The following is a 26,293-nucleotide window of genomic DNA, read 5'->3' on the forward strand; positions in this document are numbered from 1 at the left end:
CAGGGAAATGTGTGGGGAATCACCTGTTCCCTCAGTCCCAGGGGCTGTGATCCCTGCAGGGAAATGGAATCAGTTTGGCAACCTGCAGTTGGTTTTCCCCAGGATTAGTTGGAGCAGGGGTTGTTCCCTCTTAGCTCTGTCCAAACGAGCAGAACTGGATAAAAAAACTCTTCCAGCTGCTCCCAGAGGTTCTGCTTGTGCTTCCTGGGAGGCAGAGGAGAAAGTGGGAGCTGTGTGTGTGGCCTCCCTCTGTTCCTTACTAACAAACCCAAGAATGTACATCTTTAAAGTGCTTTCAAGTGCAATTCCTTCCTCCCCAGCTCTGTCCATCAGTCTGTGTGTTCCATGTGCTGTTTGCATCTGTACCTGCTGTGGTTTTGTCTCGTTTTCATCCTGCTCTCAGGTGGGGGAAGAGTTCAAGCCAAAAGAATCTGAATTTGGGAAATACTGACTTAATTTGGAAGCCATCACTTACACTGGAAGGGCTGAATGTGCCAAGAAAATAAAGCTGGTTTGTTTTTGGTTTGGTTTTTTTTTTTTTTTCCCCACTGCACTGGGGAGCTGAGTGTAGAAATCCCTGGAGTTTCTCCTCCTACAACCAGGGGTTTGGGGCTGGAGTTTGAAATAAGAATGACAGGAATGAGTTCTCAGGACTTGAATTTTCCATTCCTTTTGCTTTCCCCGGAACTGATGACTGGAGCAGTGTCAGACCACCCCAAACCCCCTCGCTTTCTATTTTATTTAATTTATTGTTAAATTTAGCAACAAATGAGGTGTCTCCTGTTCACCCTGAGCTGAATTTTCCTGGGAATTTGGTCGCTGCTGCTCCCACCCCTGGAATGGAGCAGTCCTTGTGCATGTGGACTAAGCTGTTATCCGTGCTGTGCTTATCCAATTAAGTGGCTTGCAGTTAATTAGGGGGTTAAATGTAATTAATTTTCAGCAGTTGAGGGAGAGGCAGGTGGCTGAGGGGGAGTGGGTTTGGGGGTCAGGATGTGCCAAAAGTTCTTGGGATGAGGCTGTGCTGGGATTCTCCAAGGACATGGCTCCAAAAAGAAGACTTTGGAGAAATTTGGTGCCATTTTCCTGCTGTTCATGTGCAGAACTGAAGAAATCTGGGCACTGTTTTGGGGTTGGTGGTGTCTGCTTCGAATAAGTGAAAATTTATATACTGAAGTTCTTCAGGCCAGTTCAAAATTGGAATATTCATATGGTCCACTATAATTAAGTGTGTTTTCCACATTGCATTGAAAATTTTTGCAATTAATTCCAGGTTACCACTCAGACATTGGACTTCTCTTACCATGTAGTAAGTAAAAAATAATTATAGGGTTGGTTTTGTTTTGTTTTCTAAATTTTGTTATTCTAAAAAGAAAATATTTCCCTGAGCTTTCTGTTGCAGGTTTGTTAAGGCTTGGTTTGGTTTTAGAGGGTTGGAAGATTTCAAGCTCACGTGGGCCTATGTAAAGGGGCATTTTTCCTCTTCAGCTCCAAGCGGTAAGTTCAGCTCTTCTTTGAAAAAATTAACCCAAACTTTTAAGGAAAATGCCATTCCAGAAGTGGAATTTTACGCCCCTTTCCTTCTCCAGCCTGTGCTGAGCACGGGCACGTTTTCCTGTTGTAAAAATTATGGGGTGGGTTTAATTTGCTTGTCTGTGCTAAATATAAACTCACTTTTATCTTGGTGCTGAAAACCTGTCATAGTTTTCTGATCCATCCCTCTGAACTTGTTCAGAAATAAAACATTTATTGTAGTGGGGGAAAAAAAAAAACCCCACCAAACCTCTGGGGAAGTGTGTGCAGCAGGGATGATGAAATATTCAATATCCAGCAATTGTTCAAATTCAAATGAGGCACTTCAAAGAATGGTTTGAAGCCCATCAACCTCCCCAAATTATTGTGGCATTACCTGGAAATCTTAGCAAAGGAAAATCTCTTTTTTTTTTTTTTTCTTTTTTTTTTTTTGACTCTGTCTTCCAGGGAATAACCATAAAAACTGAATTTACAGCAAAATAAAACAAAAATCCTTCCTGGATTTTGGTTTCCCAGCCACACCAACCCCCTTATTTTTAATGTATATTTTAATGTTCTAGATTTTTTTTTCTCTGCTACAAGGAAGTTGTAGTGATAGAAGCTGATTTTCCTCAACTGGGGCAAATATTTGAATGAATTTTGGTTCATTTTTGCAGAGTTATTTCCTCTCCTTTTCTGTGTCTGCTGCTGTGGAAGGTGGAACAAGAAGAAAAAGTGAAGAATCCACTGCTGGAAGTGCTGAAATCCCCTCGTGCAGAGCATTAAGTGCTGTCCTGCAGCCTTGGAAGGGTTTTCATCCACTGAGAGCTGCTCTTGGTGGTGTTAAAATTACCTTATTTTGGGTGTAATCATTGCAATTCGGACGTCCTGGAAAATCAAGAGGATTTTGTTCTCCAGGTACAGATTTATCTGGTTTGAAGCCAATAATTAAAAAGTAATTTAGCAGGGACTTGGCTTCTTGCTGTCCTTTTACTTGCAGCTTCCTCACGTGTCTGTTCAGCCCAGAATTTTCTTCCCTATTTAAGGGATTATTGCTTGTGTCCCTCTGTGTGATTTTACATCAATAGATTTCCTTACAGTATGTGGCTAAAATGCTGAATAAAAACAATCTCTGCTTACCTGCTTTGATGTCCAAGCTAAAATCTTTGTGTGTGAGTGTAACATGCTCTAGAAATGTTGGAAATATTGGAAAAGATTGGAAAATAAATATTGGAAAATAAATAATGGAAACTTTGGAGCCAGTGACAAATTTTGAAGTGTTGGGGGAGTAGAAGAACATGTACTAAATCTTGGCTAAATATCAGATTTAAAAAAAAAAAAAAACCACACCTTAAATATCTACAAACTTTATGCATTTATTCAATCATAGAAATTAGGATTAAATTAATAAATAAATTTAATTAATTATTAATTTATTTAATTAAAGATATAAAATAAGCCTTAAAAGCTCCTCTACCACACCAGGCCCTTTGTGCCCGAACACACATAGAGTTTGAAAATGAAATTTAAAAAATGAAAGTCGGGAAGAGCTGCCTTGAGCCTCGACTTAAACCACATCACCCCAAGGATTTTAAAACAAACTCCCAGAAAAAAAATTTTAAAAAATTTAAAAAAGAAAAAAAAAATCAGACAGCGGTGTCTCCTGTTGCTGCATGCAGCTCTTTTATTTTCATTTATCTTTACAGAAATGTGAAGCATCTTCACAAGAATTGTACAAAACCCTCTCCCCCCCCTTGGCTGGCTGCGTCCCAGCAGAGCAGCTCCCGGAATTCGGTGTCCGAGAGGAAAGACGGGACTTGCTGTCGGCTGATAAAAATCCATGCAGGAGCTGAGCTTGGAATAAAAACGTCCTGTTCCTATCGAGATTAAATAAAAAGGGGGATAACAGGAAATAAATATACTCATAACACTGGTTGGAGTAGTTGAGTTTAATGCAGGATATATGGATTTAGTCCATATTGAGCGTGTCAAACCGTTAGTGGACACGGAACATGCGCCGGAGCCGTTGCTGGAAAACCCCAAAATATCCCAGCCGTCCTCGTTTCTGCATCCCCCAGGGCCTGCCAGGTTCTCTGCATCGGAACACAACCATTTCCTCCAGAAAATGGGATTTTTTTTCCATGGTTGGAAGCCTTTCTCCTCTTCCCATGGAAGCTCCTTGTGCCCCTCTCCCCGCGGGCGCTTTTGTCGCTGCATCCAGGACCGTTAGAAAAATAAACTGCTTTTGTTTTTACATTAGTGTGGTAACTGAGGCTAAGGAATTAGAAAAAAAAAAACCCGAACCCTTGGTTCTCAAGACTTGCATTGCCCGCAGGTGAGTATTTACAGGGTTTTCCCCATCCCCATGGGAAGGTCGGCTGGAAATTTACACCAGAGAGGGAACGCCGAGGGTTTGTTACACGGAGCTTCCGCTTCAAATGCTGGGATTTTGTACGCTGAACAAACAGAAGCATCGTCAAAAATACAGGAGGATCGAGGGCATTTTGATAATGTCACAAACCACGCACAGGTTTCAGTCCTTTGGGCACGTGCTAGAGGAAACTCTAGGCATCGTTTTCTCCTCGGATTTAGGGGCAGGAAGGAGCTGAGGAAGGAGGGATCCAACCCCACAGCCGGTGGAGCCTCTGGAACACAGATTTGGCCACATGGCTGACCTGGCTGCTCAAGGCTGGGGGGAGGTGAAATTTTAAAGTAAATTAAGGGGGTTTTAAAAGAAATTTAATTTTCTTGCCATGGGGAGGGTTGAGCCGAGGAGCTGCGCTGGCTTCCCTGCACGCTCTCACACAGCTCACAGCCAAACTAACAAAAATTCATAAAAATCGTATGCTCTCAGTAAATATATGCAAATAATCACTCCTTTTGTTTTATCTGGGGTCTCAGCTTTTGTTTGTTTGTTTGCTGGTTTGAGGGTTTTTTTCCCTTGACCTGTAATACTGCTTTGTTCTAATCTCCCTTGAAAGCGAAGTGGGGTTTGGAAAAGGATCCACATTAAATGCAGACACTTAAATACATTAATATTCCATGATCTGAGCATCCTGAGGCTTCAAGTTAACACAGAGCCCACGTGTCCTTTTCTACTTCAACCACACCCACGTTTTAACCTACAACTCCTTTTTGCCATTTGAAACGACAGATTTGGCGTGTGAAGCTTCAGACAGAAATAAATAAAACATGAGCCAGCCTTGACCAAACAGATACAAAACTAACCGTGAAAAATCCAGCAAAATCCAAAAATCCAACGACCCCAAAAAGCTTTGAAGACAGTTCTGTTTGTGCCCACGGCTCAGCGGGGTTGGAGGGGCGCACTCATTGCTTTTACCTGTGGTACCTCACCCAGCCTGGGATGTGCCACCACACTGGGGATCCTGCCTGGCACTTCAGGAAAAAAAAAAACAAACAAACAATTAAAATAAAATAAAAGATGGACCCCCAAACCTCATCTCCAGGCACAGCAGGTCTCTCTCAACTCCCTCTTGAGGTGATACCAGCCTTGGCACTGGTCCTACCCTGGGCATCTCTGTTCTCCCTCAGGGCCACAGGCAGGATGGGCAGCACATCCCCATTGGCTGGAGCATCTCCCCACCTGTTTAAAACTCATTTTAAACAGGTTTTGGCTTGTTTTCTTTTTTTTTGTTTTCTTTGTAAACATTGATTGGGGATGCACTGGGGAGCAAACGGTGAATGCTAAAGGCAATAAACCATTCAGCTGGCAGCGAGTGCAGGAAGCTGATGGGATTTCATGGCCATGTTGTGCTTTACAAGCTCCTTGCTAAAAAAAAAAACCCCAAAAAAATCACATTGGAATGGGAAGATACGAACAGAAAAGCATATAAAGTTACAGACTCAGTTATTCACTTGGCAGTCCAATAAACCCTTTCCACATCAGTGTTGTAGAATGTGCAAAAGTAGATGAAGAACACATCTGGTGTCTGTGGCGGTGCCAGCTCCCTGCAGGTCGGGGAGACGTTTCATGCACCTCTGCTGCAGGGGAAGCCACGGGGACAGGGTCGAGCAGAGGTGGCTGGAGCTGCCAGGGGGCCGTGATGGATGGGGGGACAGGCAGAACCCGCTGCCTTAACGGTGCGACCAAGCTGTGACCACAGGGGGGGGAAGGACAGCAGGACACGGCCAGGACAGACAGGCGGTCGGACTCCACATTACCCTGGCCAGAGGGGAAAGGGCCGAGTGGAGACACCAAATCACCACACCCAGGTGTGTTGGCCCCGGCCATTCCAGGACAAGCATCCCCGACTCCCCCAGGCAGCTCAGCTCCAGCAGCAGCACGGGGGGACACAAAGGTGACACAAACCCAGGGGCTCAGAGGCACTGCCTGGCCCGGCTTTCAGTCCCCTGGGCTTGGCGAGTTTTGGTTTGTGAGATGCCACGAGGGCAGAGCAGCCCCTGGGGGCTGCACCACCCTGTCACCACCACGGCCACCAGAGTCCTTCCTCAGCGTGGAAGAAGAGGATGAAGAAGATGAGTTGGGTGAAAGAGCAGAAGTTTGGGTACCCTGGGGGACACCTGGCAGAGGAGGAGGAGGAGGAGGAAGAGGAGCAGGGTTTCGGTGCAGTCTTCCTCTCGTCTTTTACCAGCCCCATAAACGCAACCAACCTGCACCATCCGGGGCCACACCAACCACAGCCCCGCTCCCCCAGGGTCATCGGCGTCTGGGCTCAGCCACGTCCCACCAGCACCAGCGAAGACTTTCTCACTAGTTGCGGTATCGGTATAAAAAGTTAAAATCCCCGGGGCGCACGGCCACCGGCTGCGGATGTGTCCGGGGCTGTGCCGCCCCTTCCCGGGGCTCCGGGCATCCCTCCCGCGGCGCAGAGCCAGGCTGGGCATCGCCTTTCTCCGGGGCACCGCGGGCAGCAGCCGCCGCCGTCCCCTGGGGCTGGGCCGTCCTCTCGTTCGCCGCCCGTCCCGGAGCCCGGTGCCCGCGGCGCTCGGGGGCTGCTCACAGCTGGGTCTCGTCGCGCGTTTCGGGGTTGCCGGAGCCCAGCTTGTTGCTGCAGCTGCTCTTGCGGCTGTGGCCGTCGTTGGACACGTGGGCCAGCGGGTCGGAGCGGATCAGGTACCTGCGGGGCACAGCCTGGTTACACTGCTGGAACCCCCCAGTTCCCCCAGTATTGAGGTCATGGCACAGCCTGGTTACACTGCTGGAACTCCCCAGTTCCCCCAGTATTGAGGCCATGGCACAGCCTGGTTACACTGCTGGAACCCCCCAGTTCTCCCTGAATTTGGGCTGGAACCCCCCAGTTCCCCCAGTATAGAGGTCATGGCACAGCCTGGTTACACTGCTGGAACCCCCCAGTTCCCCCAGTATTGAGGCCATGGCACAGCCTGGTTACACTGCTGGAACCCCCCAGTTCCCCCTGGAATCCCCGTGGGATGCCCCACGGAGCTGTGCTGCTTGCAGAGCACGGCAGCTGTTTGAATCAGGGGCGTTAAATTATAAGAACTGCTCGTGGAAAATGCCATGAAATAATATAAATAAATATATAACATAAATATATATATATATAGGAGAATATAAGAAATAATCAGGAGTTATTCCTCAGCTGCTCAGTGGCAAAAGCCAAAGGAAAATTCCGCGCTGCCCGTGAAGGGCTGGGGTGGTTTGGGCACTGCTCAGGATCTCGGGGAGGGGGAAAGAGGCAAAACCCGTGGATATTAACGGGAAATCATGGGAAGCAACGGGATGGGGGCAGCTCACAGCGCTGGGGACAGTCTGGGGGTGAGGTGACACCTACACGATGTCGTTGAGCTCCAGCCGCGTGTCCGGGGGAGGGTTGATCAGCACGTAGGACAAGGTGTTCTGGTGGTCGTTCATCTCATCTGCAAGAGGAGGGGCAGGGCTGGTGAGGAAGGGACACCCCCACCGACACCCCAGCAGGCAAGGTGACAGGTCCCATCGCGGCTGTCACCCCCACAGGCACACGGGTCCCTTCACCAGGAGAATGTCGCTGCCACCGGGAGGGCACCAAGAACGTCACTGCCACCTCCCTCCTCACCTCCCCAGGCTCTCCCCCACCACAGCACGGCCCAGGGGACTGGCAGAGCAAACTCCTCGAAGCCCCCATTCTCCCCCGCCCCCCCAGAATAAAGTGAGTTGTCTTACCTTGGTTCAGTGCAAAAGAGGGAACAGGTTAGTCCTGCTGTGTCAGGTACAGCACAAGTCCAAGCACTGGCTCAGGGCAGCTGAACCCCCACACCCCCTCCAGCCCCCCGGGGCCGCCCCAAAGCTCTGCCCACCTCTCCCCTTCAATTAACTCAATTTAGCATCATCCAGACACTGGGTTAGTCCACGGATTGCTTCCTTCCCCTACCCAGGGGAAATCACCTCCGGGGAGTTTCAGAGCCACCAAAGCCGCTTTGGGGACGGCTCTGAACCACAGTGACCTCCCGGGGTGGGGGGGGGGCTCAGGACCACCGAGAGCAGCATCCACGGGGGGAACGGGGGGGTCTCGGTGCCGGGGGGGGGCCCCCCTGTGCTTCCCGAAATAGCCAAGAACAAGATCATGGTGAAATGGATGGGGGTGCGAGGCTGCGGGCGCCGGGGAGGGGTGGAAGCTGCGACGGGTGACACCAAGTTCCAGACGGGCTGATGGCGTGTGGATGGACAAGGTGGAGAGGGGACGGACAGACGGACGCCGGGGCAGCGTGAGGAGCACGGCGGGACACCAGCTCGCTGCAAGGCTCGTCACTGGGACACCTCTCCAGGCTTTTGGAAAGGCTCCTCTGAGGTGCGAATGGAGCGAATGGAGCGAATGGAGCTGCTTTTGAGGGGGGGCAGCAGGACCAGGACCCGGCCACTGGGATGGGCACTAACTCCAGGCTGGGGGCTGCTCCCTGTGGCCTGTCCTGCTGCTCCCACCACCCCGTCCCTGCTGTCCCCCTGCCTGGCGTGGGGGATCCCCCAGTCAGAGGCTGCCCTGCCCCACGGAGGGCACAGCCAGGGTCTCCTCTGCTGCCACAGCAATGACAACGGGGGCCAGATCACCCCGGCACGGGGGTCAAACTGCTTTTCTCCAGCCCCCAGGTGCAGCTCCAGCCAGCACAGGAAGGCAAACAGCTTCCCTCCGGAGGTGCCTTTGGCACGGCACACCCAGCTGGGGCTGGGCTGTGCCGGTACCGAGTCCAGCCGTGGACACCAGACCTTTGTTTTGCTGCTCAGACACATCCCTGGCTCTTCTGAGAACACCAGAAGGTGCTGCAGCCAGGGGGGACCTGGGACCACCCTCGGGGAGACGCTGCCCGGGACCCCCGGGCCGTGCCAGGCTGTCCTGTCCTGGAACCACCGGAGAGTTTTTTGGCCATCCCAGTGCTCAGCCTTACAGGGAGACAGGGATGGGGGTGGCGAGGGGGGCACACGGACCCTGGGACCCGACGGGACACACGGGGTTGGACATGACAGCGGGGTGGGGACGGGCTCTGGCTCTGGGCAGGATTTTCCCTGCCCCATGGAAGTTTCCTGACCCCATGGAGCCCAGCCAGGCCCTGCTGAGCACACCGAGTATATTGCTGCATCTCCACTTGCCCCAGGCAATATACTCTGCTGGCCTGCGGCTTCCATGAGCCCCAGCTGGGGCTGCCTGGCTGATGAAGGACACACTTTGTAGGAAAATGCCAACGTTTCACCTTAAGCCTGGGCTAGCAAAGCCAAAAAATGAAGCTGGGATGGGCTGTTGCTAATCTTAGGGCTGCCGCAGTAAAAAGGAGCCTTTTCCAGGGCACGTTCCACCGTGGTGAAAAGGGGGGAAAAAAAAAAAAGATGGGAAAACCTGGCAGGTCCCACAGAGCCCCACAAGGAGCCTGGGGTGGCTGCAGCACCAGTGGCCCCTGTGGCTGCCTCGGGCTGAGCCCAGCACCCCCATCAGAAAATGGGGTCTTCTAATGCTGGAGAGGGCTCCAGGAAGGCAAACCAAGGGATTTTTAAAGCTCTGCCTCGCCCTGGATTGCGGCTGAGCCAGCAGGAGCTCCAGCATCTCATCACAACATGCAAGGCAAGGTGCACTTGTCCCCATCCTCGTCCCCTCCTCAAGCTGCCACTGGGGAGGGTTTTGTTAATGAAAGCCGAGGGCTGTGATTTCCCTGCAGGAATTCAGCCAAAAAAACATAAAAGGGTCCCTGAGGTTTCTATCTCCCTGATCAGGCAGAGCCCTGCGTTTGCACCACCACCACGGGACACTGATGGGTTTTCCAACGCCACCCAACAAAATCAGCGCTGAAAGCTCGGGGATCTAAGGTGAAAACTGGCAGGGGTGAGGTTCGGGCTTAGCTGGCATGATCTTGTTGTACGCTGCACGCCATGAGTCACGCGGGACTCCCAGGGAAAGGGAATTACCTTGCAAATATCCCAGGTTTACCCGATTCATCACATCACTGGCTGTTAAATTTGCTACATCCTCTACAGAACATACAGGGAAAGGCACAGACATAAACAGAGAGAGAGAGAGAGGTCAGCAAGCCATGGTTCGGCAAATATCAGAGACGAGCTCCTGCGCTGCAGCGATAACGTGAGCAAAAGAAAAAGGAAAGGGGCAGAAGGCAGAGCAACGTGTTTCCATGGGTGTCCAGACACTGACGGTGACACACGGTGACAACACACAGTCCCCAGCACCGCTGGATGCCCGAGGAGCTGCTGGTCCCCAGGCTGTGCCCAGTGGCCCTGTCCGGGGCCCCCCCACTTGTCCCTTCTGCTGCCAGAGCTCTCCCCACGGTTTGCTTCAACCAAAATTCGCCAGATGGGCCAGGACGAGGATGTCCCTGACCTGACCCCGAGCTGTGCCCTGAGCCTCACTGGCAGTGCCCCTGAAATTACACCAGAAACTTCTGGGGCTGGGAGTATAGGGAAAAAAGGAGAGGGGGGATGCACCACTGCAAGTCCTTGCCTGGCAGTCCCTGTCCTCACTCCATCCCACCACCAGCCAGCTCTCCTGCCTCTCTCCCTGGGGATGCTGGCAGTGCCCACAACCACCCCCTGGGCCCCCACCCCAAACCCCTCCTGCACTGCACTTCTGGACATTTCTACTCCTCTTTCCTGTGCCTAGATGGGAAAGGAGGAATCCCACCCCCAAAATTAGGTCCCATGCCAGCTGGGGCTCACTGCCAGCCTGAGTGCGGGCAGGGGGTGGACGGACACTCTTGGAGGATGGAGCAAACAAGCAGCAGCACAGGATGGCTTCAAAGAAAGACAGAAAAAAAATAAAAGAAAATAAAACAAACCCAAAACCAAACCAACCAACCAAAGGGAGCCGTGGGCTACAGACTTTGTCATAACCAAGGGGCGGGAGCTGTCCAGGGGGGACACAGATGCCAGCACCGACGGGCAGCTCAGAAGCTTCACGAGAGATGCGGCTGCACAGAGGGACCCTGAGCGCCGTGGCCGTCACAGCCACACACCCGCGTCACACGCAATGAAGCAACTCAGCCCTGCAGCTACCGAAAGGTTTTTCCACGGAAGAGCTCACGCCAAGTCTGTAACGAAAGGGGGCTGCGCCGGCTGCCGGGGTTTTCGCCCTCTCCCTGCCGCACTACGGGGGCTCTCGGCCACAAGGCTGGTGCTGACCTGGGCTCGGGGTTGTCCTGAACCACCAACTCTGCACGGCCGGAAAAGTGGGGGACAAACGGGGCACGAGGGAGTCACCCTGCCGCTGCCAACTCCTGCCTGGAGCCATCCCAGAGCCCAGAGATCGGGGGGGGGGCTGCCTGCAGCCGGCCGGGGGTGGCAGGGGAACGGGGCGGGGGGATCTGCGTGGCGGGACCCCAGCCTGGAGCCGCTGGTCTGCACAAGCACAAGCAAGCCGGGGGAATGAGGCACCGCTGGGCAGCGCCGCGCTAAGCTCGCCATGGGGGGTTAGGCTCGGCATGGGGGTTAGGCTGGCTCAGGGATGGGGCTTGGCGCAGGGTTAGGCTGGGCCGGGGGGTGTGGAGGGGGGTGGGTTACCTGAGGAGCCCGCGGGCGGGGGGGAAAAGGCACCACCGCAGAGCAGCTCGGCCGAACGGCACTTACCGTACCCGGTGGTGGGCAAGCCCAGGTGCTTCATACGGTTTTTGACGAGCTCGGACAGCTCCTGCCGCTCGGAGCGGCGGTACAGGCTGAGGCGCTGCTGGCTGATCCACTCGGCCGTCTTGCTGGAGTGCTTGTTGCCCTTCCTGCTGAGCCGCCGCGCCCACTGCATGCTCTTGCGCCGCAGCAGAGGGTGCTCCGACTGGTCGCTGGAACACGAGTTGCGGTGGTGGCTCGTCTTGATGCCCCAGTGCTCCTTGACGTCCTTGGTGTCCTCGCAGTCCTCAACATTGATTGAGATCTGTGACTGGAAGCCCAGTAGGTCACGCGGGATGGGGGGCGGCCAGGGAGGGGTTGGCCGGTGTCTGGCGGGGTGGGATCTCTCCCACGGGGTGGGGACGCTCCTGTGACCCACATGGGCTCTCCCAGCACTTCATCTCTGCGCTGCAAGAACCAGCTGGCCGGCAGATTCCACAGAATCCCAGAAGGGTTTGGATGGGAAGGAGCGCTAAGCTCATCTCGTTCCACTCCTTGCCACGGTTGGGGATGCTTTCCACCAGACCAGGTTTCTCCAAATCCTGTCCAACCTGGCCTCGAATTCCCAGGGATGGGGCAGCCACAGCTTCCCTTGGATAAGCAGTGCTGAGGGGAGTCTCACGGGCACCTGACCCTTCACACAGGATCACCTCTAGGATATCTGCCCAAGGAGCAGCCATGCCCTCATCTCCCTCTTACAGCGTCTGTGCTGCCACATGCCTGACCCAGCAATCCCCACCGGTGAGCAGGAATTTATTAATAAAGCCTTTTAAAAGGAGCTGGGTTGCATTTAATTAAACGCCAACTTCCAGCTCCCTGCCGCTGCTTCCTTACAAAGTTGAAAACTGAAGGTATTTAAAAGGGCTCCTGGCTCCTCCCTTGCTCCTTTATCCCAGTTAATTACATCAGGGCACTGAGGACTTTTCCCGGAGCGCTGAGGCTCAGCCAGTGTCTCCCTTCCATGGGGACAGGCAGCGCTGTGCAGGCACTGGGGCTGAGCTGGCACAAAGCACAGGGTGGCTCTTGGTGACCACAGCCAGCCCAGGGATCAGAAACAGGTGAGGGGGGACAGGGAGGCAGCACCCGGTGCGACACGAGCGGCACTCACCTGCGCTCTGATGTCGTGGGGCTGCAGCGGGGGAGAAAGGAAGGGAAAACCAAGAGTCAGAGCAGCAAAGGGGCAGCCCTGCTGTGCCCACCCTGCTCCCCAGGGCGCCCAGCGATGCAGCAGAGCCGTGCCAAGGACAGCCAGCAGTGCCCAGAGGGACGGGCACTGACCCTGACCCGGCTGGGGAGCCAGGACACCACGGCCCAGCGCAGCCACACCAACAGAGCAAACACAGAAATTCCCCTTCCCTCGTCCTCCCCTCCCTGCTGCTGCTGCAGCCAGGCCTGAGGTGCCCCAGGGACAACCAACACCCTCCTGGATCCCACCTCGGCTGGGACCGCCAGCAGCCCACTCCCAGCACACACCACTGTGCCCCCACCTCGGAGGTTGCGAACATGTGGGACTCCGTCCTGTAAATCCCGATGGGAATCTCGGCACTGGAGGAGCAGAGCTTCTGGAAGAGGCGCCCGTACGTCCGGATCCACAGGTCATCCTCGGTGATCTTCATCTGAGGGGCAGAGGACAAGCATGAACCCCACTGTGCTCCCCGGGCTGCTCCTGAGCTTCACCCCAGCTCATCCACGACAACTCCAAAAGTGAGCTGGACTCCCCAAAAGAACCAGCAGCGATTTCTGACCTCTTCAAAACAGGGAGTTTTGTCCTTGGCAGCTTTTGGTAGCACTGAGGTTCCCCAAAACGGAGGGGAACAATGACCTGGCATTGCTGCTCCCCCCTCCCAGTTCTGCAGAAGAGGGGAGCCCCCATCCCTGTGCACAGGGTGACAGATGCCACCAGCTCCAGGACAGCTTGGCCTGATGGTTTCACCCTGAGGGGAGTTACCACGCACCGCACAGAGGTACCCGGAGCCCGGCGTGGTGTCCAGGCCCAGCAGCAGCCGAGTGATGGTGATCATGTAATCCTTCACGAACGACTGCGGAGACATTTGGGGCAGGAAAACAGGGAAAGGCTTGCTCAGGTATTCCCTGGGGGATGCAAAGGGGAGGCCCTGCGCAGCTGCAGGGCCGTTGTCTCACCTGGTAGAGCAGCGTGTCCAACATGCTGATGCTGAACACCCTCCCGGCCGCGAAGGGCAGCCGGAACATGAAGGCCAGGTTGGAGCCATTCTCTCGCTCCCTCTGCAAGAAGAAAGGGAACTTTCAGCTCGGATTGCACAGAAACTTAGAGGACTCATGGCAACGGGAATGCACAGGTGTAATGTTTCTGGTGGGTGTGGCAGAAGAAAACCAGGGCAGCATCTTTGCACTGTAGAAAAGAGGATTTTTTTTCCTCTCCACGGAAATGCGTGAGACATGATTGGGTTTTCTGGACACATGAAAAGCACAGGACTTGGAGGAGCTCAAATGCAGTCAGTCACTGTCAGTGGTGACTTCCCGGGCCAGGGGACGACCTCCTCTTACCTTTTCTAGCTTGGAAAGGGCCAGAGAGTAACTGTCCTTTGCTCTGAACTGCATGAATCTCATGTTGGAGGGGTGGGTCAGCTCCGTGATAATGCTGAGGCTGGGGAAGAGCCTGCAAGGGAAAGAGATCTGTTGTCCTGCAGCTGTCTCAGAGGATTTAAAGCCTGAGGAAGACCACAGCCATCCCTGTCCCGCCTGAGGTCAGAAACAGCTCATTACATGCTGCCTCCTACAGCAAACCCAGTGCCAGATGTGTCCCACTGTCCCCAGGCACTGGCACCCTTCCTGGTAGTCCCCAGCAGTGCTCACCCCTCACCTGAACATGGTCTGGACGTTGACAATGGTCTTGGCATCTGCCATGTAGTCCTCCTCGGCACTCATGGTGCTCTCCTTGTCCACCACCACCAAGTTGTCAGCGTAGATGATGCCGCACTGCAGCAAGCTGTCCAGGCTGGGCAGTTCCCAAAGAGAAGAGCGCAGGGTCAGCCCTTGGAAACGACACAGGGAAGCAGCACAGGGGTTCCACGGCGAGCCCAGGCTGCTCCCGACCTGCTCTCTTCACCTGCTCCCATCTCCCAGGGAGGGCTTGACAACCCGAGAAGCCCAAGGCGGGCTCAGCTCTATGCTACCAACCCTGGGGGCTTCTCGTGGGGTGACCGAAAAGTCTGGGCCTGGGCTAAACGCAACAATTCAGGCAGCGCGACAGCCACGGGTGGAAACACCTACTTGTCAATGGTGCCCTCCATGTAGTAAACCATGGGGAAACAGCAGATGGCCTCCAGAAAGTGGTGCTCGGGCCTGGGGGGAGAGCCACAGAGAGCGAGGTGGTTCAGCACGTCCGCGCAGCAAAGACAGACGCAAAACCCCGGGGCCAAGCAGCCAAGGGTGACGCTGCCGCTCCCTCACGCTCCCACCCCGCGGCGCGAGGCGCCCGTGGAAACGCAGGGAGGGCTCCGTGTGAGGGAGAACACCCGGTGGAAAAGTACTTGCTTGTTGTCCAGCAGCAGCACGATGGGGTTGAGCTCCTTGCGGGAGCGGTAGTAGGCCCGCAGCGGGACGATGAAGTTGTAGAGCCCGTTGCCGGCCGTCTCCGCAGAAACGATGATCAGTTTGTTCTTGAAGCCGTAGGCTTTGGCGTCCTCGAAGCTGTTGTGCTTGCAGCCCTGGGCGTGGGGCAGAGCAGGGACTCAGTGGACACGTCCCGGGGGGTCCAGCCCCCGCAGCCCCCGCAGCCCCTCCACACCTTGTCCAGCCTCAGGCAGCAGAACGGGGCTTTCTCAGGCAGAAGGTGGCACAGGGTCGGGGAGCTCCCGATGTAGGGCGAGTTTGGCGGGTAGCCCTTCACGTACCTGCGGCAGAGAGAAATCTGTGTGAGGACACGGGGAGAACTTTCCATTTATCCAGCGCTCAGATGCTGGGGAGAACCTTCAACGGCAACACCGGCAAACGCCGCGCAAAACTCTCCTGCAGCAGCTGGGGGTTCCCTGAATATACGTATTTTGGGGTATTTTTTGCTGTGCAAAGGGCCACGAGATTGTAAAGATGCTCATGGAAAAGCCAAGAGGGGCTGAGCCTGAGCATCCCCCAGGAACCTGCCATGTGCCCTGGTCCTGTCGCTCTGATTTTTCAGCCTTCTGATGTTCTTTTTCAGCCATTGTAACATAAACAAAGAGTGATGTTTTGTAAATCATGCATTCCTTCCAGGGGGAAGGACAAATTGATGGACTTCTGGTTTGACCAGTGGGGTCAGAGAGGTGTTAACCTCATCCCCCAATCCCTGATCAAACCCCAAAAGCTATAAAAACTCTGATCCCGAAATAAACTTCCTTTTTTTTTTTGCCGCTCTCACGAATTAAGGGTGTGAGCGTAATCTTTTCGCGTCCAGCTGGCGACACTGGTCCTGGTGTCTCTGAAACCGGAACAAACTGGGCTCAACCACAGTGAACCAGAACCAACCGAAGCAAACCAGATCCAACTGGAGCGAAGCAAAGAAGGTCTCTGCCAACAGAGAGCCACTCACTCCACCACAGCCGACCCCTCCTCGTCCGACTGCGTCATCTCGTCCTCGGACTGGTCGCTGAGGAGGTCACAGGGCAGCAGGGACGAGGTGTCAGCCAGCTCCAGGACGGGGGCGATGCTGGGCCGGCGCGTGCCCGAGCCGTTCTCGGCCGGCAGCGCCAGCTTGCTGCTGTTGGCAGGGCGGCACTCGGTGTTCTGCAGGTCCATGGCCACTGTACCTGGACACGGCGGGGAGGGAGCACAGCAAACACGCTCTAAGAGGGGGGGAAAGGTCAGAGAAGCCTCCTGTCCTCAGGCCCTGTACGGGGAGGAGACGGCCCAGGTGATGCTGAACCATTTGTGGGGACGGGGAGTGCAGGTGAAGCCCCCACCGGTGATCTCCCCAGGGCTCAGCTGTCCCTGGGGTCTGTCCCTCTCTCCCTTCCCCTCACGGCTCACCCGCCTGCTGCTCCCTGCACTGCCAAACCGGGCTCTGCTGGAGTTTTTGTCATGCTGATGGGTCAGCCCTGCAGCCTAATCCCTGCCCAGGCTCTGGGGGACACCAGCCAGGTGAGGACCCACATCTGCCCTGGCCCTGCCCTTCCTGTGGATGTCCCTTTGCCCCAGGGAGAGGCAGGCAGGCAGCAATGCCCTCATCCACCTCCCGCATCCCTCCTGATGAACTCCAGGTCTCAGAATCTCAGATTCCTTAAGGCCAGCAAAGCCCTCTAAGATCTAATACCTACGGAATTCCAGCCATTCCCTCAGCACTCCCAACCTGCCACTGAACCCCGTTCCCAAGTGCCACATCTCCACATCATTCAAATCCCTCCAGGGCTGGTGACTCCACCACTGCCCTGGGCAGCCGTGCCAATCCTTCACAACCTTTTCCGCGAAGGAATTTTTCCCAATACCCAACATGGGACAGGAGAGACTCCCTCATCCTGCCCTCCAGCAGCTTCCAAAGATCAAACACATTGACGGAGTGTCTCAAGAAGCAGAGCCCGGGCCCTGGCCTTGCCAGACACCACTGCCCTGCTGGCACTCATGTCACTTCTGTCCCTCTCATCACCTTTGCCAAAGGTCCCTCTGTGTAGGAGCTGTGTGACGGGAGCTGTGTGACAAACACCGCTCGGCAAAGAGCTCTGCGGCTTGCTGGGGGGGGATAATCTATGCAAATCGCTGCTCAGGAGTACAAACACATAAATTATTTGCCTGAAATATAACGTGCTCGTGTGGCTCAGCTCCTGCAAAACTCGTTCTCCCCGGATACAAGGGGGGAAGTAATGACTCATGGTATTTTTCACTCGCACAAACGCAGAGAAAACTCCGCTCCTGCTCGGCTTGGGAATCATAAACGTGATTTAGGATGTGCCCCGCGGCATTTCTTCTGCCAGCCTCGGAAATAATTGAGGGCTAAAGCCAGGCTTTGGGCATTTATGCAAATACCCTTAATGATAATGGACATTGCGAGGTTTAATAACGATATTTGGGCTTGCTGAGAGCGCCCAGGGTGCAAGGAAATGTGTGTTTTCCTGGTGAGATGACGGGGAGAGAGGATGGAAAGGGAATTTCAGTGGTGGGGCGGGGCGGGGGGGGGGGGGCATGGCAAGGAGCGTGAAAAACACAAAACAAAACAAAAAAGTGGGGGAGGAAAGGAACCCAAACGTGGGGAAGGTGATGAAGCGGGGCGTGCAGGAGCCCCCCGACTCACCCATGCTGGCGATGATGCTGTGCACGGGCAGGCGGGAGGGGCCGTCGTAGCTGCCCCTGCCCGCGAAGCCCTTCTTCTTCTGCTTCTCCTCCTGCTTGAAGATGAAGGCGGAGTTCTCCTCCTTGGTGATGTTGATGTAGAAGCAGGTGTCCGACGCTGCCATGATGTGCCTCGGCCCCGGGTTCAGCAGGATGCTTTTGTTCTCCTCCCTGCGGATGCCGATCAGGCAGACGCCGTACCTGCGCCGGGAGCAGAGCAGGGGGTGAGCATTCCCAGCCGGAGGAAGAAAACCCCTCATGGGGCATTGTCCCCGCACAAGGGACCCCTCAGGCATGCAGACCCCCCTGCCCTCACTTCTTGTGCGCGTGGAAGGCGGCGTAGGTGAAGCTCTTCCCCTCATACTCCATGAAGAATTTGCTGTCGCCCATGCGGATGTGATAGACCTCGTTGCCCGAGCAGCGCCCGTACATCCGCTGCCACTGCTCCGGGGACTCCTGGCCCTCCCTGCAACCGCAGCAGCAGCATCAGGGGGGACCCGCCGGGGCTGGCATGGGACCCCCTGGGGCTCAGATAGACCCCTGGAGCTGGGATGGGACCCCCAGGATCTCAGATAGACCCCTGGAGCTGCGATGGGACCCCCAGGATCTCAGATAGACCCCTGGAGCTGCGATGGGACCCCCAGGATCTCAGATAGACCCCTGGAGCTGGGATGGGACCCCCTGGAGCTGCGATGGGACCCCCAGGATCTCAGATAGACCCCTGGAGCTGGGATGGGACCCCTGGAGCTGGGATGGGGCCTCCTGGATCTCAGATAGACCCCTGGAGCTGCGATGGGACCCCCAGGATCTCAGATAGACCCCTGGAGCTGGGATGGGACCCCTGGAGCTGTGATGGGACCCCCAGGATCTCAGATAGACCCCTGGAGCTGTGATGGGACCCCCAGGATCTCAGATAGACCCCTGGAGCTGGGATGGGACCCCCTGGAGCTGCGATGGGACCCCCTGGATCTCAGATGGACCCCTGGAGCTGGGATGGGACCCCCTCGTGCTGGGATGGGACCCCCAGGAGTAGGATGAGACCCCTCAGGAGTTGGGATGGGACCCCTGGAGCTGGCAGAGATCCCAAAACTCCAGCCAGATCCCAGGGCAGAGCACCAATAATCCCTGGAGCTGCCCCGGAGCCTGACAGCAGGGAGATGACAGTGACACATCTCCACGAGCTGTCGGTGCTGCCGAGGACGAGCTCGTTTTCATTTTGGGTTCTAAGAGCCTTTTTATCTAACGAGGGCTCCTGCAGAGTGCAGAGGGAGGGCTCAGAGCCCGTGTTGGCAAACAGCTCCGAGCATGGGGCGAGAGGCATCTGGCGAGGATGTTTCGTAACTGTTTTGATGGCACTTTACCCAAAATTCAGACATTTCTGACCGGCCAAGGAGTGCAGGGCACACACGCCACTGCTCTCCTGCGCTGGCAGAGCTCCTCCCAGGCATGCTGGATATATACCCACCAAAACCCCCTGCAGGCTCTGGGGCTGCCTGTGCTGTGAATCCACCTTCCTGCCAGCAGGACCGTGCCAATACAAAGGTATTTTTATCTCCAGTCTCTGGGAAGTTGGCATGGCCCAGCCCGACTACACTGGTGCAGCCTCCTTACAATATATGGGATTTTGCTCTTGACCTGGATGGGGGCCCAAAATCCCACCCAGAGCCATCCCAGACCCCCAGCCTCTCCCTCTGAGCTCAGAGGCCTCAGTTCTGCCATCCCTCCGGGCTCAGGCAGGGGTAGGGGAGGGCAGGGATCAGCAGGGACAGGCAGGGACAGGCAGGGATGGGCAGGGATGGGCAGGGATGGGCAGGGATGGGCAGGGATGGGCAGGGATGGGCAGGGATGGGCAGGGACACACAGGGACGGGCAGGGACAGCACTCACTGGCCACGAGAGGTGTGCACCAGCAGGGTGATGAGGGTGGAGGTGGCAGGGCAGACACAGTTCAGTGCCAGCATGGCGTATTTGCACTCCTCTTCACACACCACGTGGTCTGAAAGGCAGAGGGGACCGTCACAGAGGAGAGGGGGACAGAAGGGTTCCCTGGCCGGCAGTGCCCGGGAATGTGGTCATTTTTGGGGTGGTGATGGGCACTGGGTGTCCCCTCCTCCCGCCAGTCCGGGAGGGCTCTCAGCTGACCAACTCACCAGCAAACTTGACGTGAAATTTATTTTCTGGCTTTAAGATCTGGACGTAGAGGGGACAGTTTGGAGCAAAGTCTTTGACAGCCCAGGCTCTCAGGATGGTCTGGTGGTCCTGGACAGGGACAAGAGCTGCTTGCTTGATGGTTTATTTTCCCCAAGGCTTCTACCCCTGGGATCAACTGCAAAGCACCCAGCCACCCTGGAGACGTACAGGAAGGGCTCCTCCTGCCCCTGCAGCTCCCTGACACCCAGCACTGATGGGAAACCAGTAGGAGAAAGGTGAGCCCAGAGTGTGCCGCTGTGTGTCTCTGTGCCATCCCCAGGGCCCTCCAAGGCACTCAGACCCTTCCCAGCACCCTCCTTTCCTGGGCACAGGTGAGACCAACATCACCCCAGTCCCTCCTGCCTGAAAACTGCCCCATCCCTCAGGACTGGACTCACCGCCGCAGTCCTGTCCACCTCATTTCGGCTGCTGAGAATGAAGCAAGCTTCTCCATTGTCCATCCTGCCAGGACAGAGAGCAGTGACCCCATGAACTGCACGGGCCCACGAGGCTGGACACTTCCCCCCTCCCAGACGCAGCAAAAGCCCACGGGGACACAGCCGGGGTGACATTCCTCTCCAGGAACGTGTCCGCAGCGTGTCCCTCTGCTCACTTGGCTCTCATGAGGTCCTGGTCCTTGAGTGCAGAGCCCTGGAGGTAAATGACCCTCTGCGACCACAGCGGGATCTGCAGCACGCGCCGCACCTGGATGTCCATCTCTGTCGGGCACAGGATCACCACGTAGTAATCCTACAAGAGAAGAGCCCGCTGGGGTTTGTGGGTGCTGCAGCCTGGCCAGAGAGGAGTTTTTGGGTGTCAGGCAGCAGCAGAGCCCGTGGGAAAGCAAGTCAGAGAGACTTCCCCAGGCGCTGCTCTGGAGGAGCTGGGAGAAGACATTCCAAACGATTCCCAATCTTTGCCCCTGCTGCTTCTCCCATCTTGATAACTTACAAAGATGTGTACGAAGAGGTGTTGGCCTGCCTGACCAATCACGTTGAATTGTGTCAGAACAGGGCATAAAAAGGGCGTGTTTTTTAATAAACACTGCCGGATGCCCCCCGAGAAGATTGGAGTCACACCGTCGTTTCAGCCGCCCCAAACACAGTAACGCCAGAGTCCTGCTGTGAGCCCAGCGAGGTGTGCGCGACCCAGCAGGGTGTGACAACACCCAGCGGGGTGTGACAGCAGCCTGGCCCTCACCTGCAGGCGTGGGTGGGCGTAGAACTCGTTGAGGAAGTCCATGAGGAGGTCGATCTTGAGCGAGCTGACGCAGAGCACCACGTGCTTCTCCGTCTGCGCGCGGTGCCGGCTGTAATTCCCCCCCGACTTCTGCCTCTCCATCCACAGGTAGACGAGCTCCTCGAACTGCAGAGGGCACGGAGCTGATGTCCCCCGTGGGCAGGGCTGCCCCGGGGGTCCCTGCTCACCCCCAGCTGCTGGGGTCTCACCTGGAGGGGCAGCACCACCAGGGCCACGCAGATCATGATCACCACCAGCAGCTGGGAAGGCCAGATCTTTGGTGTCACGTCTCCGTAGCCCACGGTGGAAAAGGTGACGATGCAGAAATAGAAGGACTTGAAGAGGGAGAGCTTCTCACCTGCTCTTTCTAAGTGCTGGATGCCGCAGGTCCTGGAAGGGAAAAGCCCCATCACAGCAGGGGTTGGCCTGCCTGGGACACGGGGCAGCAGAACCCGCAGACCTGCAGCTCAAAACCATCCTGCTAAACACAAGTGCCACCCAAGCCTTCGCGGGCCCAAATTGTACCCCCACCTCACCCAGCAGCAGGGCTGGGAGCACCACTGAGCTCTGAAATGGCATTAGTCACCCACATCGGAGCATCGTCTTTATTGCCAAAAACTCATGAGCCTGAAAGCCTCATTTCCTCTCCATTCAGCAACTTAATGGTGTAATGTGCCTCAAACCCAGACCAAGGGAGCCAGAGGAGAATTCAAAGCCTAATTCAGAGCTAAATAGCCGGTGATGAGCTCTGCTCCCCTGCCCAGAGGAACACCCTTGATGCGGGCAATGCAGCAGGGTAAAGGGCCCAGTTAATTAGCAGGAGCCCCAGCGGCCAATTACACAAATGAGCTCAGGAGTTGTGACTCGTGGGGGGAGGAAGAGCTCGGCTGGACCCTGGGAGCGGATGGGTTCTGGTGAATGAGCCGTCCCTGGTGGGTGAGGGGGTGACATCCCACACCAGTCCCCGGGGGACGCTGCTGTCCCTGCCCTTGGCGCTGCTCTGACACTCACATCCCCCAGCTCCCTCATCCTTGCTAAAACCTTCCCGTTAAAACCCGAAAATGAGGGAAGATCTTTAATTTGACTTAGAAACCCTCTCACAGTGTTCAGTGTGCCGGGGGATGAAGCAAAGCAGGGGAAGGTGGGAGCTCTGCTAGAGCCCAGCTCTGGCACAGCTGGGCACAGCTGGATTCCCAGGGTGGGCACAGCTGGATTCCCGCGGTGGGCACAGCTGGATTCCCGGGGTCAGGAAGGGGGTTTGGAGAGCTGGAGGACAACACTCACCCCGTGAAAACGAGACACAGGAGGGTGCAGATCAGGATGAGCACCTGGTTAAACATCGCCGACTGCGTCCTTTGGATGGCTCGGTGCAGATCGTTCTGCGGGGGAGAGGGGAGGGCTCCCACCAGCTCACAGAGCCCAGGGGAAAAGCCCCCTCCGAGCACCAGCTGCTGCTGGCCCCAGAAATGCCCTCCCCAGGGAAGGCTAAGCCTGGATTTAGCCCTTGGGAAGGGAGGTGCATTCCCATCAGCAGGTCTGGGATGAGACAGCTCCAGTGGGAGCAGGGGAATGGCTGGAACACCTCACCCCTGTCACTGTGGTTCAGACACTGAGGGGTTCCTGCCCACAGCCTGGCATTCCCAGCTTGGCATTCCCAACCTGACATTCCCAACCTGGCATTCCCAGCCTGGCATTCCCTGGCACACACCAAACTCCAAATCCTGCCCCAGAGCTGGGGTCAGCCAAGGGTTCCCTCCACGTTCCCCCGGAGCTGGACAAAAGGGATCACTCACAATCATGTTCTCCAGGGCATACTTGGCCAGCCAGCAGTTCAGAAACACGGGAATGAACAAATTCCGCAAAGGAGGCCAGAATATCTACAAAGGCAAGGGTTATTCACAGAAAAATCCGCGCTCTTTTTGAAAACAGACCAATAAGCAGCCAATCCTCCCCGTGTGGAAGGATCCAAGTTGAGCAGGAGCTGCTCTGCTTCCCTGGCTGCAGTGAAGCAGCTGGAAAGGGAGGATGGGTTTTGGGATAACGCTCCGGAGAAAGTCATTATATTGTCAAATACTGAAGGAAAAATTTCCTGCCAGCCTTAAATACCACTTGGCCCGACACCCATTTTTCTTTTTTTCACCACCAAAATTACAGCACTTACTACACTTCAGAGCTGCTTTCAAATGTCACCGGGACACACTCACCGTGATGATGAATGGCACCGTGTTGATCATCTCCAGGACGAAGGAAATGCGAAAAATCTGCTCCCAGATGTTCCCCTGAGGAATTAAAACCAAAGAAGAATTAAATGAGCTTCAAAACTTGCCCGGAGGACAATTAAAACCATCACAACTCTGCCACAGACGCCGCTGGATGAGGGAAACACGATGCAGGAACCAGGAGGGGTGGCGGGAGAGGTGGCAGACACTCTGGGAGCAGGAAACATTCCCAAACTCCTCAGTCCTCTCCACAGCCACTGCATCCCTCTGTCTGTCACTGCTGCCGCCCAGAACTGGGGGACAACAACGCTTCACGCCAGGATGGAGGGTGACAATGACAGCGACAGCGGCAGCTCCAGATCGCTGGCACTCGGAGCAGGGTCTGAGGCTCTGCTGCCAACCCTCCCCTGGCCTCTGGGAAGGTGCCATTTGTTAAGGTCACTTTTCCTGCCCGTTTTAAGGGGGCTTTGGTCCAAAGGAGCCAGCTCGTGCCTCTCCCCGTCTGGCTTGGAGCGGTGCCGCTCCCTCCGGAGACAGCAGGGCTGCGAGGAGTCACCCCGCCGAGCTCAGGAAACTCGGGATGTGCCAGCCTGACACAAAAAACGGCGAGCCTGCCTTAAAACGGGTCTGAATTCCTGAGAAAGCACGAAAAGAGGAGATGCTGCTCTGCACAACACTCATCCAGCAGCCCGAGGGGGAATGAGAGAGGAAAACGTGCGGAGCCGGCTGAGACATCGCCCGGACAAACATCCTGCCGGGATGCTGCAGGCTCCAGACAGCCCCGAGCCGGAGAAATCAATTCCCACCGAGGGGCAGAGCCCTCCCGGCCCGGGCTCTCACCTTGTAGCTGAGATAGATGAGCAGCATGGTCTCCAGGAAGCTGATGAGAGCGATGCTGACCTGCAGGGACACACACAGGGGAGGCTCCCAGGGGTCTCTCCAGGTGTTGGCAGCGGATCAGAGCTCTCCGAGCCCCCCCGGCCCCGGGGAGCCCCTGAGGGGGCTTCACAGGTGGGGCAGAGCTCCAGGCCCAGCTCCTCTGGGCTCCATCAAGGGCTGCTCACCTGCACGGCCCACAGAGGGGTTTTTCTGTCCACCCAGAAGATGTGTGACCTGCAGGGAAAACCCAGAGGGCATCTCAGCTGGGGCCCAGCTGTCAGGGCCTTTTCCCCCTGCTGAATGCAAACCCAAGGCCGTGGCTGCTTCAGGAGCTGCTCTTCCCTCCTGCACAGTTTGCACAAGCAGCCCCTGCGCTGGGAATAAATCATTCCCAAAGGTGCAGCCACTGGCACTCGCCAACGGATTTGATTCTGGGGTGCTGCCCCACATCCCCCGAGCTGCCCCACATCCCCAGCAGCAGCCACCCTCATCCCTCCGCTCCCACGTCCTGGCAGAGCTGAGCCAGAGCCCTGGAGCAGCTCCCCACTCACCAGTTTATGTTGGTGGACTGGTTGAACGCCGTGTAATTCTGCTTTTCGCATTCCCAGCTGGCGGAGAAAGAGCAGGGAAAAGCTGTCAGTGGGGGAACGGGGCAGCTGGGATTGACTCCTCGGGATCACCAGGTGCCCCTCATGGCTGGGGGAGCACTGGACAACATTTTCCCTGGATCCTGATTCCTATTAGAGCTTTGCACAGGGAAAGTCTCAGCCAGGCAGCCCTGAACATCTCACTGCTGGAGGATAAAACCCCTCAGGTGCTCCAGCCCCTCCCAGAGATGCTGTGGAATGCTGACTCTCCCTGGCACAGGGCAGAACACAGGGCTGCAGGAAGCTGGGGATTACCAGGTTACAATCAGCAAAAAATTGCTGAGCTGCAGCTTCTGGGACAAGGCTGGCTGGGCCCCCAGCACCCTGCCAGGCAGGCAGCACCCAGCCAAGCTCAGTGCCGCAGGAAAATGGAATTCCCTGAGCTGCAGCTGTGCTAAACCTCTCAAGGATGAGCATCTGTGTCCTGCTTCTCTCTCCTCCCAGGTCTGAAAGCCCCTTCGGAAGGTGCAGATGTACTCGGTGGTCTGCAGCCTTCACAAGGAGAAAATCAAATTGCCAATTCTCCAAGCTCTCCGGAGAAAAAAAAAAAACCAACCCACATTGTACATGAGCTAAACGAAGCAAGGACATTAAAAATAGGCTTATATAGAAACCCAGCACAAAATTGATGTGTGGAATCATCCATCACCTCAAGGATCCACACGGCACAACGTATTTCCCTCTCAAACGCTTAAATGGGATTTAGTGTTAATGTCTTCAAGGGCGTCAGCCTGCAGAAAACATTTGCACGGTGATGCCCTGGAGTCACTGAGCTCTGGCCTGTGTCTGGAGGCCACGCTGAGCCCCTGACTGAGTCAGACAGAATTTGGAAGTGAACGTGACCTGAATTTTTCCACCAAGCACAGCGCAGGACCAGCAGACACCCCCACACCCACCCGCGGGGTCTGAGCCTGGGAGGTTTGGTTCACCAAGCAATTCCAAGAGCTGGGGGGAGAAAACCCATCCTCACACCTGCAGCATGCACACGGAGCTGTGGGCTGGGCTGGGCAGCCTGGGGACACTCACCAGCCAATTCCCTCCTCGGGGTTGTCCAGCAGCACACGGACGATGTACAGGAGGCACGTGAGCAGCTTCAGGGAGAAGTTGAAGAGCCGGATCCTCAGGCCTGCGGTGGAGGGGAGCAGGGATGGGGCAGCATTCCCGGGCACCCTGAGCACCCCAAAGACCCCGGGTACCCTGTGCAGCCCCACAGCACAACCCCACAGGCTGTGCACAGCCCCACAGGAGCCCTCTGATGCCCCC

General features: G+C 55.9%; 1 protein-coding gene across 9 annotated transcripts in view; it reads right to left on the bottom strand.

Annotated features, from left to right (window-relative positions):
* Positions 1 to 3,173: 3,173 nt before the first annotated feature.
* The window catches only part of KCNT1 (potassium sodium-activated channel subfamily T member 1), a 79,520-nt gene continuing 56,400 nt past the window's right edge, over positions 3,174 to 26,293 (bottom strand). For 3 of the 9 annotated variants that reach the window (XM_066201275.1, XM_066201272.1, XM_066201267.1), the window contains 29 exons: positions 26,057 to 26,156; positions 24,935 to 24,991; positions 24,569 to 24,617; positions 24,345 to 24,404; positions 23,490 to 23,564; positions 23,079 to 23,162; positions 22,570 to 22,664; positions 21,495 to 21,675; positions 21,247 to 21,411; positions 20,660 to 20,796; positions 20,445 to 20,508; positions 20,007 to 20,115; positions 19,744 to 19,852; positions 18,174 to 18,323; positions 17,820 to 18,058; positions 16,128 to 16,344; positions 15,351 to 15,456; positions 15,098 to 15,270; positions 14,834 to 14,905; positions 14,424 to 14,558; positions 14,108 to 14,219; positions 13,724 to 13,825; positions 13,537 to 13,620; positions 13,069 to 13,197; positions 12,690 to 12,710; positions 11,549 to 11,852; positions 9,881 to 9,943; positions 7,287 to 7,371; positions 3,174 to 6,611 (listed from right to left, as the gene is read on the bottom strand). In XM_066201275.1, the coding sequence (XP_066057372.1) occupies positions 6,491 to 6,611; positions 7,287 to 7,371; positions 9,881 to 9,943; positions 11,549 to 11,852; positions 12,690 to 12,710; positions 13,069 to 13,197; positions 13,537 to 13,620; positions 13,724 to 13,825; positions 14,108 to 14,219; positions 14,424 to 14,558; positions 14,834 to 14,905; positions 15,098 to 15,270; positions 15,351 to 15,456; positions 16,128 to 16,344; positions 17,820 to 18,058; positions 18,174 to 18,323; positions 19,744 to 19,852; positions 20,007 to 20,115; positions 20,445 to 20,508; positions 20,660 to 20,796; positions 21,247 to 21,411; positions 21,495 to 21,675; positions 22,570 to 22,664; positions 23,079 to 23,162; positions 23,490 to 23,564; positions 24,345 to 24,404; positions 24,569 to 24,617; positions 24,935 to 24,991; positions 26,057 to 26,156 (3,398 nt within the window). In that variant the 3' untranslated portion in view covers positions 3,174 to 6,490. The remainder of the gene's footprint in view (positions 6,612 to 7,286; positions 7,372 to 9,880; positions 9,944 to 11,548; positions 11,853 to 12,689; positions 12,711 to 13,068; positions 13,198 to 13,536; positions 13,621 to 13,723; positions 13,826 to 14,107; positions 14,220 to 14,423; positions 14,559 to 14,833; positions 14,906 to 15,097; positions 15,271 to 15,350; positions 15,457 to 16,127; positions 16,345 to 17,819; positions 18,059 to 18,173; positions 18,324 to 19,743; positions 19,853 to 20,006; positions 20,116 to 20,444; positions 20,509 to 20,659; positions 20,797 to 21,246; positions 21,412 to 21,494; positions 21,676 to 22,569; positions 22,665 to 23,078; positions 23,163 to 23,489; positions 23,565 to 24,344; positions 24,405 to 24,568; positions 24,618 to 24,934; positions 24,992 to 26,056; positions 26,157 to 26,293) is intronic. The other 6 variants (XM_066201276.1, XM_066201273.1, XM_066201270.1 and 3 more) reach the window with 5 other exon arrangements.

Source organism: Chamaea fasciata, unplaced genomic scaffold (genome assembly GCF_029207755.1).
Source record: "Chamaea fasciata isolate MVZ Bird 193981 ecotype frontalis unplaced genomic scaffold, bChaFas1.0.hap1 SCAF_20, whole genome shotgun sequence".
Classification (NCBI taxonomy): domain Eukaryota; kingdom Metazoa; phylum Chordata; class Aves; order Passeriformes; family Sylviidae; genus Chamaea; species Chamaea fasciata.